The sequence below is a fragment of the Zalophus californianus genome, chromosome 5 (genome assembly GCF_009762305.2).
Source record: "Zalophus californianus isolate mZalCal1 chromosome 5, mZalCal1.pri.v2, whole genome shotgun sequence".
In the NCBI taxonomy this organism is placed as follows: Eukaryota; Metazoa; Chordata; class Mammalia; order Carnivora; family Otariidae; genus Zalophus; species Zalophus californianus.
This window is the reverse complement of record NC_045599.1, coordinates 149,406,993-149,428,764: the sequence shown is the minus strand read 5'-3', so window position 1 is coordinate 149,428,764 and position 21,772 is coordinate 149,406,993. Positions and strand designations below refer to the sequence as shown.

At 51.4% G+C, this 21,772-nt stretch overlaps 1 protein-coding gene across 1 annotated transcript in view; it reads left to right on the top strand.

Annotated features, from left to right (window-relative positions):
- The first annotated feature begins 225 nt into the window (after positions 1-225).
- The window catches only part of UBE2QL1 (ubiquitin conjugating enzyme E2 Q family like 1), a 36,439-nt gene continuing 14,892 nt past the window's right edge, over positions 226-21,772 (top strand). The window contains exon 1 of the mRNA XM_027605897.2: positions 226-1,542. Coding sequence (XP_027461698.2) covers positions 751-1,542 — 792 coding nt within the window. The 5' untranslated portion in view covers positions 226-750. The remainder of the gene's footprint in view (positions 1,543-21,772) is intronic.

Sequence of the window (21,772 nt, the reverse complement as noted above, 5' to 3'; positions counted from 1 at the left end):
AGCCGCTACCCCGCACCCGGCGCCCGGCCAGCCCGCCGCGCGCTACTGTCTCCCCCCAGCGGCCGTGGCGTGTCGCCGCGGGAGCCGGGCGGCGGGCGGGCGGCGGGGGCGGCACGGCGCAGGCAAGCCCGCGGCTCCGCCCCGCGCCCCCCCCCCCCCCCCCGCCGCCACGGCCGGCAGGGCCGCCCCCTCCGCGCCGCGCTCAGCTCAGACGGAGCAGCCGCCTCTGCAATGTCAGCAGCCGCAGCGGCGGCGACACGAGAGGCAGCGGCTGGGGCCCCGCGGTAGCCGCCAGCGCGGCACGGCGGGGGCGCACGGCGCGAGCCCGCGGCCACCTCGCTGCCTCCGGGGCGCTGCGGGCGGTTCTGCGCGCCCCGGCGCGGTGCTCGGACTCGAGGCCAGCCCCGCTGCGGCCGCGCACAAAGGACCGCGGACACCGGGCTCCGAGGGCTGCGCCCAGGGACCGGCCGGGAGACGGCCAGCCGCGCCGCGTCCGCGGCACGCCTGCCCTCGCCAGGCGGCCGGAGCCCGAGCCGGAGCGGGCCCCGTCATATGACAGCGGCGACACAGCGGCCGGCGAGCGCGCGTGCTGCCCACTCGGCTGCGCCACGGCCGCCGGCGCCGGGGGTGGCCCGCGCCGCGCCCCGCTGAGTGCTCCTCCGTCGCCGCCGCCCCGCGCCCCCCGCGCCCCGGCTCGCGGGCTCCGGGGGCAGGAGCCGAGGGGAGCCCCCCGCCGGCGCCGAGCCTAAAATGGCCACGCTGCTCCGCAAAATCGGGCTCATCCGCCTGCACAACCGGGACACGGAGGACCCCAAGCACCACCACAACCACCGCGGCGGCGGCGGCCAGCAGAGCGCGTCGCTGCGCGGCAAGGGCGGCGCCAAGAGCGGCGGCCACAAGCAGCCCCAGCAGCACCCCCCCGGGGGCGCGGGCGACGCGAGCCCGGGGCCCGGCAAGGGCAAGGGCAAGCGCGCGGCGGAGCTGGCCCCGCGCGACAAGCCGCCGCAGCCGGCCGCAGGGGCGGCGGGGGCGGCGGGCGCCGGGGGCCCCCGGGAGCGGGCGGCGGGCGCCAGGGCGGGGCCGGGCCCGGCGGCGGCGGCGGCGGCGGCGGCGGCGGCGGCGGGGGGCGGCAGCCTGGTGCCCGCGGCGCGCCAGCAGCACTGCACGCAGGTGCGCAGCCGGCGGCTCATGAAGGAGCTGCAGGACATCGCGCGTCTCAGCGACCGCTTCATCTCCGTGGAGCTGGTGGACGAGAGCCTCTTCGACTGGAACGTGAAGCTGCACCAGGTGGACAAGGACTCGGTGCTGTGGCAGGACATGAAGGAGACCAACACCGAGTTCATCCTGCTCAACCTCACTTTCCCCGACAACTTCCCCTTCTCGCCGCCCTTCATGCGGGTGCTCAGCCCGCGCCTGGAGAACGGCTACGTGCTGGACGGCGGCGCCATCTGCATGGAGCTGCTCACGCCGCGCGGCTGGTCCAGCGCCTACACGGTGGAGGCCGTCATGCGCCAGTTCGCCGCCAGCCTGGTCAAGGGCCAGGTAAGGCGGGCGGGCCCGCGGGGAGGGCGGGGGCGCGGGGCGCCGGGCTGCCCCTTCCAGACCCGCCTGCGACGAGGCGACGCGCGCGGCGCCTCGGGCCCGCGTCCCGGAGCGCGGTCCTCCAACCCCTTCTCTCCCACCGGGTCTCGGGGCTCCGCGGGGTGTCGCCCGCGCTCGCGCTCCCTGTCTCGGCGCGGCGACCGTCCGCTTACTGCCCGGCTTTCCCCCAGGCCCTCCGCTGCCTTTCTGCCCCGTTTCTTGGGCGCCTGACCCCTCCCGTCTTCCTTCGCTCCCCATCCCTGCAACCGCTGTCCTTTATGGCTTTCTCCACTCCCCATCCACCTCTCTCTCCTCAACCTGTGCCCTCCACCATCTCTCCCCATCTCCTGCTCCCTCTCTCCGTTTCCTCCTTCCCAGCCCCCCTTAACTTCCCCTTCTGCTCGCCACTCCCACCCACGCTTGCCCCTCATCTGCTTCTCCCCATTTTGGACCCCCATAATCTCCTGAGGGTGCAACTTTACATGTTCCTCAGGATCTGAATGCCCAAGCGAGTTTATCACTCCTCTCCCCGCGCCTGTGCGCGCGGGAGCGCACACACACACACACACACACACACACACACACACACACACACACACACAGGAAGGCCTCCTCCCCAACATCTCAGGTGGGTGCTGTGCAGGTGGGGTGCTCTGCGGAGACCCGGCCTGCTGGTGAATCTGCTCCCCTGCTCTGCTGGCTCCTTCTGAGCAGCATCTAGGGCAAAGGTGAAAATTGTGCTCTTCAGAAATTTCCCTGGAAAAGCAGAGGTGTGGTTTGAGTGGTTCCTTAAGTGACAAGGCCGGACTCTGTCAAGGAAATGCCTGGCACCTGCCCCCTTCCAGAACCATCACCTCTGCTCCTGGTCTCTCTCAGATGTTTCTCCCCTGGGTTTCCTCATGCCTCCTGGAGTTGAATCCTTTATCAGGGCTAAAGATTTTTAACTAAGTGGTGAAATGTGGGCGAGGGGAGGGGGGCGGGAGCTGGACGCCTGAGTCTTCTTGCCTGTTGCACCAGATGGCAGCTTTACCAAAAGAAATCCAGGGAACCTGAGAGCAAAGAATGAATGGATCTGCTGAGGTGTGTGCCCACCTGGCTGATGGTTTTGTCTTTCCACACTGTGTGCTCTTGATCGTGCTTGAGTTGGTTGATATTTTCTCCGAATCAGTAGTAAACAGCTAATAAAATCATATTTTTATATGGGCAATTGTAGATTTATGGAGAATCATTGTTTTATTTAGAAGACCCTGAATGACCTCTCGATTTGATCATTCTGCAGCCCTCATATCAGAAGCCGTCAGCCCCCTGTCACCTGCCTCTGCAGGGTCTTTCACAATGATCAAATCATGCTTGTTCTGCCAAGTTCACTGAAGGTGGAGCCCCTGGGATTCCACTCAAATAGCATCCTAACTCCAGTGGAGGAGTTAGGTCAAGAATGAAGTCTGTTGTTACCAAGTAACTATCTTTTCTGGGATTTAGGTTCCACTTATTTCTTGAGTTAGGAAAAGGATGGAGATGACAGCTCTGGAAAGACATCTTTAACCGAGAGAGCTTTAACGCTTTAACGTGAGAGGTTCATTCTGAATTCTTTCCGTTCAATGCTGGCTCTGATGTAAGATACCGAAATTTAATACGAGCCACAGGAATGGGGGGACACTTTATTTTTTGAACAGGATTTATACAAATGATGTGGAAGAATATTCTGCAAAATGCCTTTGTTATCTATTTCTTAAATCGTTGCTAATCAGAACTCTCTGGAATAGTCTCTTACCTTCTTTCATTCTCCACAGTGAGATGAGTTTAGGGACCAGGGGAAGAGGAATATCATTTTGCCTTATAGAGCCACAGAATCATGACATTTTAGGTTTGGAAGAGATCCTAGACATCCCTTGGATCACAGCCTACATTTTGAAAGATGTAGGAAAATAAAGATTTCAAATGGGAAATGAGGAAGTTTCTTAAAAAGAGATATATCTTTGTAAATTAAATGGTTTCCATGTTTAAATTAATGTTATGCATAATAGTTGCATGCATGCCTGTGCACTTCTCTTAAAATAAGCAGGTCCTTGGGTCTATATTCCTTTCCTACATAATTCAAATTAAGAGTCTTGCACACAGTTTGCGAGCTAGAGACTTCAGTGTTGAAAGTAATTATCAACATTTTTATTTAGTATTTTCAAAATCTCACTTAATCGAACTCAGGGCCCTCCAGCAAGCATATGGTATTATCAACTGTTCTAAATTCTAGTGTATGAAAGATATAAACTGAAAGGAAGAAGGCAGCAACTTATGAAAACACCAGTTCAGTTTCTTTGCATTTTCTGTGCTGACTTCAACACCCAAAAGGCACTGGCATGGGATGCACATAACCTCTCCAGAATGCAATGTGAGAATAAGAGAAATGAAGTCATAATGCTTCAAGATTCTGTGTGCAAAGGGATTCTAATAGTGTTTCAGGGACCTGAGCATTTCCTTTTATGAAGTCCCTGCCTACAGATTGTTCAGTGCACATACTGTAGTTACCAAATTATTTCCATAGTTAAAGGTAATAGAATTTGGGAAAGGAATCAAAGTACCTGATGAGGTATTCAAAGAGAACCGGGACTGCCACCAAACCAATAATTAGTTTAAAAGAAAGAGTCATTCTCTTCTAGTTCAGTTCCTCCATCTGTTGGTATTTCTTTTTTAGGATTCGTTTTTCTTAAGCGACAAAGTTAAGAAAGGCTTGTTTTCCTCTTGCATAACTGCTCAGCTTAACTTTCTGAATTGAGGATACACTAAGTTGATTTTGTTTCTATGCCTTCAGAGAAATCGTAAAATCTTTTAAAGGTTTCATTGGTAATAGTAACAAAAGATTTGCTTAACAGTTTTGTGCACAAAATAAAAAGTTTGGGGTTATCACATGATATGATAAATGCAGTCATTTCACGAGACCTTTGCCTGACTGGCCCATGTTATCAGTCTCTTCAGTGCTGCTTTGTGGTTGTTTTAAATGAAATTCCTATATGTTGCTTGTATGATGTATTCTATACAGAGATAGTGACACACTTGTCTTGCCTGTTTATTGTCTATTACTAGTCCTTCTTTTGACTAAATGGAGACATTTTTGGTAATTCTTTTGATTTTCTGCAATTGAATGAAAAATTCCCATACTTTTAAAGTGAACTGGTGAAAATGTTAAAACTTTGGGCCATTATATATATCCTTTATCATTTACTAAACCAAAAGAAGAAGATCCCTAGCTCTAGGGTAGGATTTTCCACATTCAGAAGCAGTAAGATGTTGGTCTGGAAAGTTAGGTCAGTTGCAGTGTGAGCTCTGTGTCTGCACCTCGTAGGTAGCCCCACGTGTGGACTCGTTTGCGGAGATTTCCGAGAACAGGCTCCGGAAGCCTGGGCTCACTAGCACCGAGGTTGGAGGGGCCTAGCCCGGGAAGTGCGACAGAGTTCCCTGGCTTACGCGCCCGGTTTGGAGCCTGGGATCAGTGAATGACTGCACAGAGACCCTCTATTTGCAGTTGTTCGAGCAGAAGGGTCCCCAAAAAGCCGCTCGAGGGGGCTCTTACTCCGAGTTCTGTTTTCTCATCACCATACCTCCTGAGTGTCTCCTTGGTTAGACATCGCCAGGGGCAGGGAGCCAGACGGCCCTCGGAAAGCTGTTCCTCACTCCTCGTCTGCTTTCTCAGAGCCAGCCGCACGACGCAAGCCAGCGGGCAGCCACCGTGGCCAACTGCCATGCACCCCGAGCCGGGCCCCCGCCGGCTAAGCGAGCGCCCAGGCTGCTTCACCGGACTCGGTGCCCCTCTTCCGACGGTCTCTGTACGGGGCGGGGGGTGGGGGGGGACTGTAGCTCCACACAGCCAGGCGAAATCAATACGTCTTGTTCTAATTCTAGCAATGAGTGCCAAGGCGCTGGAAAGCGAGACGCGGTCGTGACCGGCTGGTCAGGAACGGCAGAGTCAAGCTGGGGGCCGCCTAAGCCGCTGGCTGTCCCCAGGCAGTGGTCCACTCCCTGTGACCGGCACGATAACCGTGTGTGTGTGTGTCTGCTGAGAACAGACACCCGGTCAGGCGTCAGCAGAACGGCGAGAACAGCGGGACTGAAACATCCTCAGATCGTAGTGTTTGAACTCCCGAGTAGTAAGCGATTCCAGGACAGTTATGTTTGCCTCGGAGTTAGCCTCTGGAATCTTTGAGTAATGGAAGCTGGCAGGTGTCAGAATGTGGTAGAAAAGGAACGGGCTCTGCACATCGGCCCTTTGATGAGACGGTGCATCTCTTGAGCAGATCTTAGGACTTAAGGCGCTGTGCATCATGAGTGTCGCTGAGAATTGTGCGCACGCACACGTGCACACACACAAATACCACCTTCTTCAGAACATCTTCCAGAGTACGAGGCCTAGGAGCAGCATTTTACTTAGGACTGTGACGTCTCCAGTTCTGGTCAGAAAAGGCGATATAGATGGCCAGCCCTTTGGGTCCCAAAATGTATTTGCTTCCAACCTGTTATCATTGACACATGGTTTGAAGGCCTGCATCAGTCTGTTAGGGCTGCTGGGTGGCTTAACCAACAGAAATTCACCATCTCACAGTTCTGGAAGGCAGCCTTTGGAAATCAGGTGTCAGCAGGGCAGGGCTCTTGTGAGGCTGTGAGGGAGAATCTGTCCCCAGGCTGCACTCCATGGCTGAGAGATGGCTGTCTCCTTCCTATGTATTCACAGGCTTGTCCCTTTGTGCGTGTCTGTGTCCCAATTTCATAAGGACACCAGTCATACTGGATTAGGGCCCACCCGAACGACAGCAGCTTAACTTGATCACCTCTGTAAAGACCCTGTCTCCAAATACAGTCACATTCCGAGGTGCGGGAGATGAGGACTCCAGCGCAGGAATCGTGTGGGGCCACAGTGCAGCCCAGAACAAGCCCAAACAGGAATTTTGTAACTAATTCAGCCTCCTAGAGATTTTTGCTGGTTTGCAAAGTAACGTGAGTGAAGCCAATTCCTATGAACACAGGACCACACTGAGGAGGGCCCAGCAGGACCAACTTGGAACAGAGTTAGCAGCCCCTGTAGGGGGAGGCAGTGGGGGGAGGGGAGAGTGTCAACAGTGACAACCAAGGGGTGGGTGAAGCCATGGGTTCACTGAGGAGAAAGCATTGGAGGGGAGTCCTTATGAGTCACTCCGTCATTTTGTCCTGTGCCAAGTGTAGGTGACAGAGATAATTGCCCACCCAGGATGACTCTGCAGCTTGAAGTAGCCATGTGCTTGACTGTTTGAAGAAAAAATAGCTTGTTCTGATATCAAGTAGGACGGGCAGGAGGACCCAGACAGGACTCTGTATCCTAAAAATAGGCCCATGCCAAGTTGGCGGGCTCCCATAGCTCGCTCCCCGGCAGTGTGCACAGCCTGTGGCTGATGGTACAGTTAATAATAGGAGCGACTCACTTTACCCTGAGTTGTGGACTTTTGAGAATCTGAATTTGCGAGATGAGAATGCCAATGCGTTTCTGTTTATTTGTCTGATTTAGATGAAGGGATGTGAGAGGTTTGTTTTTCTTGTTAAAGGACAGCATAGTTTGGGTAGGGGGTTCTTTGTTAATCGAAAATGCCAATAAGTCACAATATTTCAAAGATCGTTTTAAAGCCAGAGGCCCACAGATGAGAGTTCTGCCCTTTTCTGCTCTAGGAACAGTGTGTATGAATCCATGTTGACAAGTAAGGCAGACCCAGCCGGACCACTATGGGGACAGCTCAGGAACCAGCAAAATGGCTTTCATGCTGGTTTTGTTTTGTTTTGTTTTAAAGCACCCACTAATAGTGGGTTCTTGGAGCTGCATTTCAGATCTGGTGAAGGTGTGATCTTCGCTGGGTTGATAAGGTAATGGGGAGATGAGAAGGAGGGAGGGTGGCAGGTGTAACTTCTTTCCTCTCTGCCAGGGGTTCTCAGCCTGCCCCAGTAAATTAGATGCCCTGGGAGGGTTGAAATTATTCCAGTGCTGGGGCCCCACCCTCAGAGAGGCGGACGTCATGGGTCTAGAGTCAGGCCCCGGTAGAGGCTTGGAAAAACTCCCGTGTGAGTCTAATGTGTGGCTGGGGTTGAACAAGCCACCGACGACCAGGATGTGTCCCCTTTCTGTGCACGCTTCCTCACCAGCAGCCCCAGCAGGACCTGCAGACGGCGGGGATGTCATCGACCTCTCACCTTCCCCCTCCCGCCTTGGTGGACTCGCTGTCCTGGGCCACCCCTGGCAGAGCCCCCCGGAAGCCCTCCTGTTGTAGAGGAGCCATCACAAAACCAAGCCCTTCCTCCCTGGACTGAGGGGGAGCGCAGCCCCGGAAGAAGGACGTGTGCTCAAGAGAGTTCCCTGACCCGTTAGACACAGTTGGGGGGACTCAGGAGCTCAGACTACCCAGAGGTAACCAGTAGGAACTAACCAGTTCTTACGGCACAGGGATTGAGTGCCTATGGACTACTATATACTAGACATTCCCCGGGTACACCGTGGTGCCTAAGACTCACATAAAGTGCCTGCCACGGAGAAGTACGCAGTGGGGACAATGAGAAACCCATTCATCTTTGGCGTGCCAGGGCCGCGCCACAGTCAGACCTTGCACGGATAAGTGCCCATTCGTTGAGTATCCATGGACCTGACCACTGGCAATGGCCCGTGTGTGCACTGGGGACTTGCGAGAGGAGGGGTCCTGGGGTCAGCAGGGTCTTCAAACCTCCTGCGTGATGTTCGCAGAGGGAACATTCTCCTTACAGGTGGGTGGGACCCCAGCGTTCAGGGCTCGCCTGTGTTTGTGAGTGTTATTCCATAGCCAAGAAGTGGGAAGAGCAGGCATTCCCAAAACACGCAGAGGAGTCGTTGTAATGGCAGAAATGTTTCCAGTAACCTCCATGCTTTCCTACCCAGCGAGACAGCAAACTACAATAAGGGTTAATTGTTCACTAATTCTGCCTCATCACACTTCGTTTGTTCATTCATTCCTTCCTGCGGCACCCATTTGCGGAGGGTCTACCATGCCGCGGCCCCCACAGCCAGGATGCCTGTGGTGTTCCCGTGGCACTCCGTCATCATCCCACGTGTCATCCCTCCTCCTGGACGGCTCCCTGCCCGGCCACTTCAGTGAGACCGGGGGCAGTAAGTGGTGCCGGAGGACCCAGGACCCCAGCTTGAGAACGTTGGGGAAGGAAACTGATTTGGGACCCACCAAGGGGCAAAGCACTGGAAGCAGAGGGCAGGGCATGATTGTGGAGCCGAGAGAAGTCACCAGACCTACCTCTTCCCCACACAACAGGCCTGGGCATGGGCAGGGAGCAGGATAAATGGGGACCCTTCCTTTCATGTTTTCCCACCTGCCTTTCCTTCTCCACCTGCTCTCCTGCCTCATTAGATGCTGGTCACCTCCTGCTTGGACTCCTGCAGTGCCCCACCCAGTCTCTCTGTCCCCTTCCGTCCTCCATGCTGCAGCCTTCCCGGCTCCCCCAAGACACAGACCTGGCGCTCTCACATCCTTCATTATGGCCCTTATGGAATACCCTGCAAGCCCCCAAGTGCTGTCCACGCATGGTGGCCTGCCCCCACCTACCGTGGCCCCCAGGGAGGTCTATCCGCCCCCAGCCCCTGCCAGCCCTTAGCTCACAGGCCGGTCTCCTCCCCAGCATTCACCAGGTGAGACCCAGGCATCCTTGATGCTCCAACTCCTCGGCCAAAGGCCCTCTTCTCAACGACCTCACGTTTTCCGGAGGCCGCTCTTTTCTGTCCTTATCCTGCCAGACTGCATTTACACAGGGCAGCTGTATTGCCCCTCCCATTGCACAATGCCCCACGCGTCGTGTGTGCCAAGTGAATTGTTGCTCATGCAACTTGCCGATCCGAGCAGACACCCCATTCCCTTCGCTTTGCCCCTGGTTGCAAAAGAAGATTGTGACTATGGATTGGGTACTCACTATGGACAGGCTGCCGAAATTTCTGAAAAACTTGAGAAAGAAATGCTTTTTGAATATAATTTCTACATTGGTGAAACAACTCAGATTGAAGAAATTACTACTGTAAAAATCATTTCTGTAAGATAAATACTAATTCTCCATCACAATATTTGGCAGGCAGTCCCGAGATTTTTTTTTTTTATTATTATTAAAAGTTCTTTGATGAGAGAGGTAAGGAAATACTATCTTAGGGTGGATTAGGTTACATTTTAAGTTGAAAGGTACTCAGCTCACATGGGAATCAAAGGAAGAATTTACATATAAATATTAAGGTGGTGCTTTCTGTTTTTTGATCTTGAAAATCAGACATTTCCAAAAATCAGAATATGGAGTTACAGAATTGATTATATATTGGTTATAATAAAAAGCAGTTATTACTATTTTATAAATTTGGACATGTTGTGCACATAATGATTAAAACAGTTATTTTTGCCTTACTGACACATATGAATTAGGGTGAATTTTGAGGGTCAGGCCGGATGCCCGTTTTGCTTCCCAGGAGACACGAGTCAGAAATTGGATGGAATGGTACAAAATAAATATTAATTGCTGCAAGGATTAATCTGTGTTGAGGTCTTTCATGATAACGACATACCCTACTTCACTCTGCTTCCCAGCCAGGGAAATGTAGAAATATTATGGAGGAAACTTGGAATTGAATTTGTTACAAGCTTAAATTCATTGTAACTAGTTGAATATTATAAGCCTTCAAAATGTAACTTTTAAAAGTCATCAGATTACTAAAATAATAATTGCTTTCATCTCCCTTTGTGCACGGGGGCTGCTTCTCAGGGAAGCTTGCCCTTCAGCATTGCACCCACAGGCAGAGAACACTCCCCTGGGCTGGGAGCCCCTGCAGTCCTACATGGGGAAAGCAGAGCACACTGGGGTAGGGTTCTGGGCAAGTGCCCTCCGCCAACGTGAACCTAGCACAGAGGAGCCCCCCAGAGTGGCGCCAGCAACCCCACCCCTCACAGAGCTGCTCATTTCTTCTTGATCACTTGTACAACGCATATGGTGAAACATCATCATCTTAGCTCATGGGAGACAGTTTCTCTAACTGTAGGATCCACCAGTGGAGTTATATAAAGCTTAAAGGAAATTATTATCACTCATAAATAAACCAGATCTAATAAAAAGTGAGTTTGAAGTCTGCTGGATTGAATTAGGTGATTTTTTAAAGTAATTTTGTTGAAAGAGGAATACTGGCCTCTGCCTTCTCATGGTCAGGAAAGATAAAGGTCTCTTGTTGGTTATTCTCCCAATAGGTCAGAGAGGAACCAGAGACCTCAGAACCCCTTCCTTCCTGCCGACTCTGTGTCTCTGACGAGGTCCACTGCATGCCCCCTTGGCATCTGGGGACACCCATGGATCCCTCCTCAGAATAATTTATTTTTTAATGCACAAAATAAAATTCACAGAATTTCAAAGGAAATCAATTATATTAAAATACATTTATCACATTTGTTAAAGCGTTGGACTAAAATAGAACGTTAAGAAGCACATCTTTATTAACATATGTAATGTTGAGATCTAGAGACAGGTCTGACAGCTCCTATAATTGGACACAGCAATGGCATTTCAAGATATTTACACCAACTGGAATGTGATTTTCTTTTAAAATCTTGTTTTCTATTAGTGACAAAGTCAAGGCATTGCTAACACTGCTGGGGTTTCTTACCTTCAGTCAAAATTAAATGAAGTGCTGGATTGCATTGAGGAGGTGGTGAAAACAAAGTCATTTTGTTCCATCCAAGTTTAGGTACCCTTGTACCGTTGGGGATGTGGGCATGGCCCCAGGTCAGGAACCCCAGAGAGCGCGTGGCTCTCAGTGTCCATGGCTGTCTTGGGAAAGCTCTGAAAGCTTATAATGCAGCTTCTGGCCAGAACACTGGGATTGAGGTTGAGGAGTCCAGCATGGATGTCAGTTCCACCATCATCCTGTTGGGTAGAGTGGGGATAAAGCCATGGACAGCATGGCAAGCGCAGGGCTCCCATGCCATCCCTTCTTCCCAACCTGCTTTGCTGCTGGGCAGGTAGACACCTCCTCAAGCCTCAGATGCCTCACTTGAAGATGAGAAATGTAACCCCATTGCCCAGGTGAATCGTAATGCCCAAAGGAAATAATGTACACAAGCGCCGCCCCACGCAGAGGAGGTGATCAGTTCCTGGTTCTTCCTCCACAGAAGTAGACTAAGTAGTGAAATAAACACACAAGGGAAGTATCACCCAAGACCCAGAATTGGACTCACATTCAGATCCATTACACACAAGGATCTGCTTTCATAACTTTTAGCATTTCAGGGCAATGTTGACATCCATTTGGCTCAAATTATTTCACCCTTGCCCATGATCTTACAAATAATCACAAAAATCTCAGGATAGCCTGCCACTCCCGCTCACTGCGGGCTCTTATCGTGGCATCTGTGGGTTTTCCATCCTTGAGTCATCGTGCTCCGTGAGGAGCTGATTTCTGATCGTAACCGTGACCGTTTATTGTCCAACCACAGGTCTGAGGACTACCGTTCATCTGTACGACTGCTCTCTTAAGAATCCTGTTTGTTAGCAGTATCATTAAATTAGCTTAATATTCGCGGCACTGTTAAGGTACAAAGTTACACACGAGAACATTACTTAATACATCCATTTCATCGTATCTCGCTACACACCGAATGTTTTGGTTAGCCGTTAAATATTGAGATGCTGTCTTCATTATGGAATATGATATAGCCAGTGGAACACTTGGGCTACCATTTTGTATCAAGATGAAGACCTGGCTCAGAAGTGAAATTTAAAATTGTGTAAAATGCTGTGGACATCAGCAGTGGCCACGGGTCAGCTGGATCACCTCTCTATAATGCACAGAGAATTTCACTGTGGTCAGGCATGCTTTGTCTTTCTAGACACCTTCAGGAAAGGCCTTTCCTTCCGTGGAATTCGAGGGAAATCTAGTTGAAATGTTCAACCCACAGGATTTGCATTTTTTTCAGACACCTCTGGGAGCGGATATGTGATATTTTGACTGTTAGAAGCGAATCAACAGTGAACACCGGTGTCTGCCTCACATTCTCGTTGCTCAGTTAGGGCCCCGAGTGTTGGCCCCAAAACTAGGGTTAGTCTTCCTGCATTGGGTAGGAGAGCACCCGAATGTCTCCAGGATCCTTGCGACCCCCAAGACTCTGGTGGGAAGGGGCAACATTCTCGCAAGGAGAGGGGATGGCGCAGGCTCGCTGATCCCCCAGGATCTATACGCTGTTTCTGTTGTACTCTTGATGATTTTCCCATAGTTGAGCCACACCGAAATCTGAAACCCAAATTCTGAGGTCATTAGAGGTGTGAGTGTGCTCCACCCCGTGTTTCTCAGCCTGCTGCCCACACCGGTCTAAGAAGGGGTGTTCTCTTGTAAGTGAATCTGTAATATCTAAATCGGTGGATGGGCTTCGGTGGGTGTGGACCATCTTCAACAGCATAGCGAGCAAACAGAAACAGTTCTACCCACTGTGGCTCAGACCGATTTTTCACATTTCTGTGTGTTTCTTTTCCTCTCCGGTCGTCAACTCTTTTGGTTGAGATCATGTCAGTCGCCCGATCCTAAGAAAATTATGAAAGGACCTCGGTCCACACCTTGGCCCCAGCCACACACCCCTGCATCTCAGAGGCTTGCTGGTCTCACGATCAGAGGCGCCACAGGGCACTCCAGGCTTCGCTGGAAGGACGAGCCAGCAGGCTGTGTGTTCACTGCTACTCAGCACTTGATGGTTTTGCCCTCGACGGGGCCGTAATTTGCACGAGGGCAGGTGCCCCAGTTTAACATTTAAGGCCTGTGGGAAAAGGGACAGAGGTGCCACTTCAGAACTGGGTCAAGGTCAGCACCCAACCGGGAAAGGCGTTCACACCTGGGCGCGGGAGGAGGTGTAGGAAGAATGGAGATGTCTCTAAGAGGCGTCGGTGTGGGGGAAAGGCGTGCAGGTTCTGCCAACAGGTGCCGGCCGGGGGCAGCGTCTGGGGTGGACCAGTAGGAGCAAGGCGGACCCCCGTCCCAGAGCGTTGTTGGCATTCACCTTTACCGTTTCCAGAGCCCTTCCACAGGCATGGCTTTCTGGAGGTCCAAGGCAGGGAGGGATTCCGGCATGAGGAAGACGATGGGCTGGCAGCCAGGAGGGACCAGGCAAGTGCCTATTTTCTAGAGCTCCCGCTGGTAATGTCATTGAACCAGACCACTGCTTCTCAGGCAGGAACTGGGGGCTTCGAATTCCAAGGCGCATCTTCTTCCCTCTCTATTATCTCATTTCTGTAGCACCATCAGGTAGGAGTTGTCAAAGACCCAAGCTTGAGAGGCCACTGATTCGAGAGAAGGTGGCCTCCGTGAGGGCCTGGGCAGAAGCAGCTGGGGACGAGACATGAGGAAGAAAGGACTGCCTTCACTTAGCGTGCACTCAGGACAGAATGGGCCTCATCCAAAATCCCTGTGGGGCCACCCCCACAGGTCCAGTGGAAATATCCACTCTGTGCTGTGAAATTAAGTTGCCCCAGAGGGTTCAGGGAAATGTGAAGATCTCTGCAGGACGGAAACGCTTCTGACATTGCCCGCTTCTAAATCTACCAGGAAAGGCTATTATTTTGTAGTGTGTTTGGTCTTATGAAGAAGGATGCAGTGATGCTAACTAGCCTGAGGAGTCGGGCATAGTTTAAGAGAGTGACAAGAAGGGGGACTTTCTGCAGTCATCTTTCCTTTCAGAAGCATGACTCTCTCCGTCATCCGTTTGTTGGCTGGTCCACATGGACGGCCGGTCTTGTCTACACGGCCCCAGGGAGTACTGCTACTGTGCGTCCAGTGTTCTTGTCCTTCACCTCCTGCCAGTCTCCTTGATTTCACTACTTCCTGCTATTCTTTGGATTCAGTAAGTCCCAATGTTTATGGGTAGGTCGCATTTTAGAAAATATTTCAGAAAATTCTAGAAGGCATCACTCAGGTTGGATAAACAAAACCATACACATGTACCATATGTTAAACGTCTAACATGGTAATCTGAAGAAATCTGGGGAAAGAATGCAGGTTTGGGAATGCCTGCAGAGACAAGAAAGAACCACAGGGATGACCAGGAGTGTGGTGTTTGCTGGGCGGGCTGCCTCGGGCAGGACACCCTTCCATGTCTCCATGCCGGTGTAGACGTCAGAGGTTGTTGGCTCGTGGTGTGGCCACTACCCCCTCCCACACTCTGTGGGCTTCAGGCCCGGACAGGACACAAGGCACCAGGAGCTGAGCCTTGAGCCAAAGAGTTCCCAAAGCCCAAGCTGAAGCTTAGCATTTGTGCTGTGAGTTTAAACTGAAGTTTTTTTCCACACTATTCTAAGGTTGTTGTTGTTGTTGTTTTAATTTGTAGAATCACATCATTAAGCAGGGTTGGGAAAAGTCGGCGTAGTGAACGCGCTCACCTGTAAACAAAGATTTCACTGATGTTTATTGAGGTGTGACAACGTTGGCATTTCTTTGCCATTTAAATCGAATTCTGCAAGAGATTGAAAATCCTGCACCAGACGGAATTCCAAAATTCCTAAATTCCAAGGTCAGAGTGGTGAGTTGTTATCCCATCAATGGCAAAGAAATGAGAAATAGCTCCCAGTCCGTTACAGTGGAACTTTCCAGCACACGTATTCTCTGTCTGTCCGTAAGGTCGTCATTGGAAGTAGCTGACTTCATGTCATGCTGGCTTCATTTCTTAGAGTCTTCTTCACACATACTCGTACTAGAATTTCAGAGCAAGGTGAGGTAGCAGCAATACTGAGATTATGTCTAAAGAAGGGCGAATATTTTAATTTCATAACAGAAAACCAGGAAATTAGAAAAATGGAACTCACCAAATTGCTGTCCCGTGACCCAGTGTTCTTGGTCTTGGCTTCCACTGCCCCAAAAGAGGAGACGTGCTATGGAGCCTGAGGAGGGTGGGGGACCCTGCACTCCCCCTACCACCAGTGCTCTGGGGGGTACCCCGAGGTGCTTCTCCGTGCCCCCTAATCACTCCCCCAGGACCCAGGACCTAGCAGCTCAGACTCAGGGTGAGGAGGGAGGCCACAGCTGGAGGACAGGAGCCAGCTCCCCGCGTCCTAGGTGGGAATCAGCGTGGGAACCCAAGACCTGGTCTCCCCACGAGCTCTTCCTGTACCACCCGACGCCCACTCAGACTTCCCAAGGTAACCCCCATCGGGCTTCAGCGAAAATGGAGTCTTGACTCATCATTTCCCCAACTTCGAACTCTCTCTTTCCCCCGGAGCACTCATCTAACCCACCACTGGGTTTATCACCTCCCCGCTCCCTGCCAGCTGTGGCCCTCTGCTGTTCAGGCCCTATAGTGTAGCCTCCCCTCTGCTCCCCCGTCCTGCCCTGCTCCCTTCCCACCCTGTCAGGTCCCTGGACAGCAGGGAGGCTGGACGGTGGTGAGCACCCTGACTGAGGGACTGGATTAGGGAGACCCAGCTCAGTGTCTTAGCAGCGGGTCTGCCTGTCCCTTCAGCTCCGCACTTCCTCCTCACACGCTGGAACCAGCCTTGGCAGGACTCAGTGAGCCGCCCCAGGGAGGAAATTGGCTTCCTCTCTGGCACCCCAAGGCCAAGCCTCCCGTTGGCATCCCAGCATCCATGCAGGCTCATCTGCGCTTCACACCCTCTGTGCAGCCTCTGCTGTCCCCCCGCCTGGGCCCCGGCCGAGTGCTCCCTTCCCTGTGCAAACCCCAGAGCATTCTGCTCCCTGCTTGCTGGGCACATGCTTCCTCCAGTGATCCCTGCGGTGTCTCCCAGCCTGCAGAATGGGATGCTCCCCGCAGGGGAGCACCTCCCCATGAATGGAGCACCTGCCCCCCGGGGGGAGCACCTCCGCAGAGGGGGAGCACCGTGGTGGGGCTCCGGGGGGCACGTAGAGCCCAGGGAGACGGTCCAGCCCTGCAGCTGGTAGTCACTCCACAGTGATTGTAGAGAGACTGAGGTGATGACCTTCAGGTACTGCAGGATCATGAATCATCAAAAGGAAGATTACGGGTGCTGAGCGCACTGTAATTGCAGTGTCGGGAAAGTGGACATTTTTAGCAATAAAACGACACTCAATCAAAAGGCGTTCGCGCGTTGACACCAAGTACCAAAATAGTTTCGCCCCCGGTACGGTGTGCATCCCACGTGACTTGAGTTTTCTTTTCTTCTCTCAACGCCAAATGTACTGGTCATGGTGGTTCTGGAAAGGAGAATTGGTTGTATTGTTTTTGTTTTTAATCACGTGCCCTTGAAATGTCATCATCCTACTGGCCAGAAAACACAGGAGGTAGACGACGGAGGGAAGCCAGGGTCTGGGCTGCAGGAGATAGTGAAGGACCCTGCTCCCGTCCCTGGTTCATGCGTCCTCTTCCTGGCGGTGGCTCCTTTTGTCCAGCAGTTTTAATGTGAAGGGTGTGATTTGACGAACTTGTCCACCCACATCTCTTCCTCCATTTCTTCCTGGCCTCATCCTGATTGGAGGTTTCTGTGCCACTGTGTGAATTCATTCTGTCCCTCTCCCTCCTTCCCTCTGCTCCTCTCTCCCTCCCTCCTCCCTCCCTCTCCCTCCCCTCCTCTGTCTCCTCTCCTCTCCTCCTTCCGTTAGGCTGTAACTTTTCTGGTTGGAGCCTGTAGTAGCCTGTGTTATTATCTAAGGCTGCTGGGATCACAAGGTAACACAGACAGGTGGCTTCAACAACAGACGTTTATGTTCTCATGATCTGGAAGCTGGAAGCTGGAGATCGAGGTGTGGGCAGGTTGGGTTTCCCCTGAGGCCTCTCTCCCTGGCTGTCAACCCCCTCTCCTCCCTGTGTCCTTCCTGGGCGCCCCGCTGTGCGGGTCTGTGTCCGGATCTCCTCTAACAAGGACACCGCTCAGATTGGACTGGGACTCCCCCCCTCCCCCTCATGGCTTCGTTCTACCTTAATCACCTCTGGAAAGATTCCGTGTCCAAATACAGTTAGATTCTGAGTCCCTGGGGGTCAGGACATCAACATATAAATGTTGAGGACACAGCTGAGCCCCAAACAGAACCTTTCTTTCAAAGCATGCATGAGTATCCACTGTGCCCTGAACTTGGAGTCTCACCTCCCTGGTTGCCAGCGGCCTGGTGCTGGGGCCACGCTGCCTCGGGGTCTTGCGTGGCATAACTGGGCTCCTATAACTTCACATTCCTCCTCATGAGTTCCAGCTTTTCCAGAACACTTTGCTTCTCTTGACTTTCCCAGAATCTCTTTCTGTTCTACTTTTTCCTGATAATCATGATTGCCTTTATTTTTTTTTTTTTTAACTTAAGCAGGCTCCATGCCCAGCATGGAACCCAACACAGGGCTTGATCTCATGACCCTGAGATCAAGACCTGAGCTGAGATCGAGTACGTCGGTCATTTAACTGACTGCACCACCCAGGCGCCCCTTGATTGACTTTCCTTTTCCTTCCCACCTGTAGGGACTCTTCTCCCTGTATTTTTATCCAGCTGGGGAGCAGGGGCCCCATCCATCCGCTGGGGCACTCCCCTCCGGGCCCCCATTCCTCGGCCCTATTTGCTTGGCCCCACGTGACTGGTTTGCAGTCTCCGTAGACACCGTACCCCTGCTCCATGCCACTCCCCCCGTGTGTCCCCTGTTCTTGCCTCTCTCTCGCCAACCCATACTGTCTCAACAAACCTGCCGTCCCTGGACTGTCCCGCGTCCTGTGGCTCCTCTCTGGCTCGTGTGTCTCTGTTCCTCTTTCCCCAGGATCTGTGTCTGCCTCAGGGGAGCCAGATCAGCTCAGCCCCGGGGGCAGGTGGCCGGGAGAGGGGACGCCCCAGCACATGCGTATGTCTGGGGCAGCAGAGAAAGAGAATGTTGGGCTAATAAGAGGGTGTGGAGGGGTGCAGGGGGTGCAGATAATTCAGGAGGAGCAGAAGGTTGATGGTTATTTCAAACACCCGCTTGAGAGTCGCTGATCCAGGAACTCCATAGTAGTGGACGCCCGAAGATCAAAGGTAGAGTCAATATGTTTTAAGCCAATTGGTTTTTATTCTGAAACACCCAAGTGGATGCATTTTTTTAATCAAAAGTTACTTTTATCATTTTAGAGGTCCTCATCAAACCCAGATGTAGGATGCTTTCTGAAAACCGTCAACTCTGTTTTTAGAGTAATTTTACTCATTCAAATTAGAGTTGCATCAGGAGATGATTCTTAGTTGTCAATTTTATTGATCAAACTGTTTGAAACAAGCACTCAGCTGGTATTGGTGATACATCATGTCCATCGTAGAATTTATGGGGAGGGCGGTTTGCACTTTGCATGTTTTCCTATTTTATTCAAAGAGGAATCCACCAAAATATGCCCAAATCTCTCCGCTAGCCTGCTGCCAAGACCCCAGAAAGGGCAGAGAGCCCCCTCCAGGAGGACTCCCCAGCAGAGCTAACAAAATTGACATGCAGAGACAGGGCCCTCTCCCCCAGCTTCCTTGGACTCCTTGTGGAGCTACAGTCCACCCTTAAAAAAGTCCCTCCTGTCTTGTCTTCCCAGAACCTTGGACCCTAGAGTAAGCGTACTGGCTCTGTCACCAGCATGGGGGGGGGGGGGGGGGGTTGGGTAGCAGCGTGGTCTGAGCCTTCCCTGCAGCTCCTCAGTCATGAGTGCCTTATTTCTGTGTCTAGACTCACAGCTGACACAGGCATCATTCCCACGCCCGACCACGGAGGTCCGCTGATCCCACAGGTTCCACGAGCAGAGAGCTTTTCCATAAATGTCACAAATATCAGAGCCCAGCAAAATATCAGAAGACTGGGTCCTTAATATATATGATCCAAGGCTTTTTATAAAATAAAAAGGCATATTAAAGTGTTTATGTAATTTTCTTATTCAAACAGTGTACACTTTGATGTTCACATTTTAATTTCAGGATGATATCCCTGACGTTCACTATATCATAATTAAAATGGTCTATAGGGTATTTTTTTCTTCCACTACATGCATTTAACCAAACAAAGCAATTAAATGAGAAAGAAACTGATTTTCTCTGTTTCTGTTGCCTTTGATCTGCCTTCTCAATTATAATGGTGTCTTAGGGAAGTGATTGCTCTAATGAAGTTCAGTTTCACAGCATTTATTGAGTTGGAATCAGATGCCCTCCTGCAATGAAAGTGAAAACAGGAGACATCACAGGCAGAGACTCAGGCCAGACCCTGCGTCGGTCAGTGGCCTTCAGAGGCCACAAGCGCTGGGGACGGTGAGCTGTCCTGGTGGGACCGAGTTGCAGGTCGGTTACTGTGTACCAGCGTCGAGTCCAGATACACAAAGGTCCTTCTGAGACAGGGGACGGCGTAATGACCTGGACGGGCCCCTCAGAACACCTGCCCTTCCCAGAGGGCAGTTCTGGAAATGGGCCCTTTCCATCTCCAGATGGTCCACTTGAGTCAGGGCCTGCGATGAGCCAGTTCTATAATATTATAGCCTTTATCATCATCATCATCATCATCATCATCATGATTTGGGATTCTTGCTATTAATATTACTGGTTCTATATTTCATGAAGGGGCCAGAAAAAGCGTAGACTGAGTGATAACACACAATAATGTAATGTATGTTTAGTCTGTCTAATTTTTAGAGCTCTTAAGAGTTTTTTCTGATTATAGCCATGCTTACTATATAAAATGTGTGCAGTACCTGAATTTACAAAGTAGAGACTGAAAGCTCCGTGATTCTGCCAGCCAGAAATAAGCACCTGAGGATGGTCACCGACCACGTTTAGTCATCCGCTGTGTGGGGAAGACCCCAGCCATCCTCTGGCTCTTGTTATCATGTAACTTTTGCGGCTCACCTCCTTAGACTGGCCTTCTGAGGAACACACATGCAGACTTTCCTTGGAGCGCTGCCCAGGCGTGACTCACTGGCATCAGGCCTGTGCATACTGACCTTCTCTAGGGATTGCCAGAATCTTCCAGAATGGCTTCCCTGGCCAGTCCATGTCCCTCCTCAAAAACCTCATTGTTACCCTTCATCCTGCGTCTTGCCCTTGACAGGTAACAAGTGGTACCTTACCTCTGTTTTAAAGGGGAGTTCTCTGATAGTCAGTTTGGACATTGCCCTCTATAATTTTTAGCTGTTCCGATTCTTTTCTCTGAATATTTTTCCCTACTTTTCTTTGGGTTTCTGGTTATCTGGCTTTTTCTTGGAATTCTCTGATTTCCAGATATAATTTCTTGTGTGGGTTTTAGACGTTGTGAATATTTTCTCCCAATATATGCATTTTCTCTGTCTTGCTCTCTCTCATCTTTTATTGAAGAAAAAAAAAAACCCTCTACTTTTGAAGGTGTTCCTTTCTCCATCTTTTCATGGTCAAAGTTGTATTTCACGTGAAGACCGTTACATCACGAGATATGCCCTTCTGTTTTCTCCCACTGGCTTTGTAACCTTCGCCTTTGCATTTAAATTTAGCCCATTGTCTTCGTGCATGTTGTTAGGTAGAAATCCACCTTCCTTTCCCTCTGTGTAGTGAACACGGTTCCCCAGCCCTGTCTACCGGCCCACCTGGCCCTTTTCCACTGCCTTTTATTTTATTTTATTTATTTTTTGCCATTTTTATCCTGTGACAAGTCCCCACATAAATATGACTCCCTTAACTGCCCACTCGTGGACAAATACTGTATTGTCTTTAGGAACAGCCTCCTAATCTAACATCAGATAGCACAAGACCTCTTCTTTGCTCTTCTTTGTTTTTTATGAATCATGAATGTTCCATGTAAGTTTTTTTCAATTACTCATCAAGAGTTTTGCACATAGTGGTGATTTACTTCCTACAACAGAGCATCCCCTGAAATCCAGCATGACCCAATGGACACATATTTCCTGCACGTGGTCTGTTGTGGCTTGGTGCCCCTTTCCAGCTGGGGCACGTGACCTTGAGCACACAGGGACAGGGGACGAGAATGGACCAGCATATCCGCTCCTAACGGCCCCCACCCAGAAGGACATGCGTCACTTCTGCCTCAGCCCACTGGCCAGCACTGGCCGTGGGGCCACAAGCTGATGGTGGGAGCTGGGAAGCACATGGCTGTTTGTAAAGCTTTAACCTGTCCACCATGTCAAGTTCATCAAAAATGGCCATGTCTTAAACTCATCAAGTTGTACATGCAGCTTTTTGTATGTCAGTCATACCTCAATCAGTGGTTTAAAGAAAAAA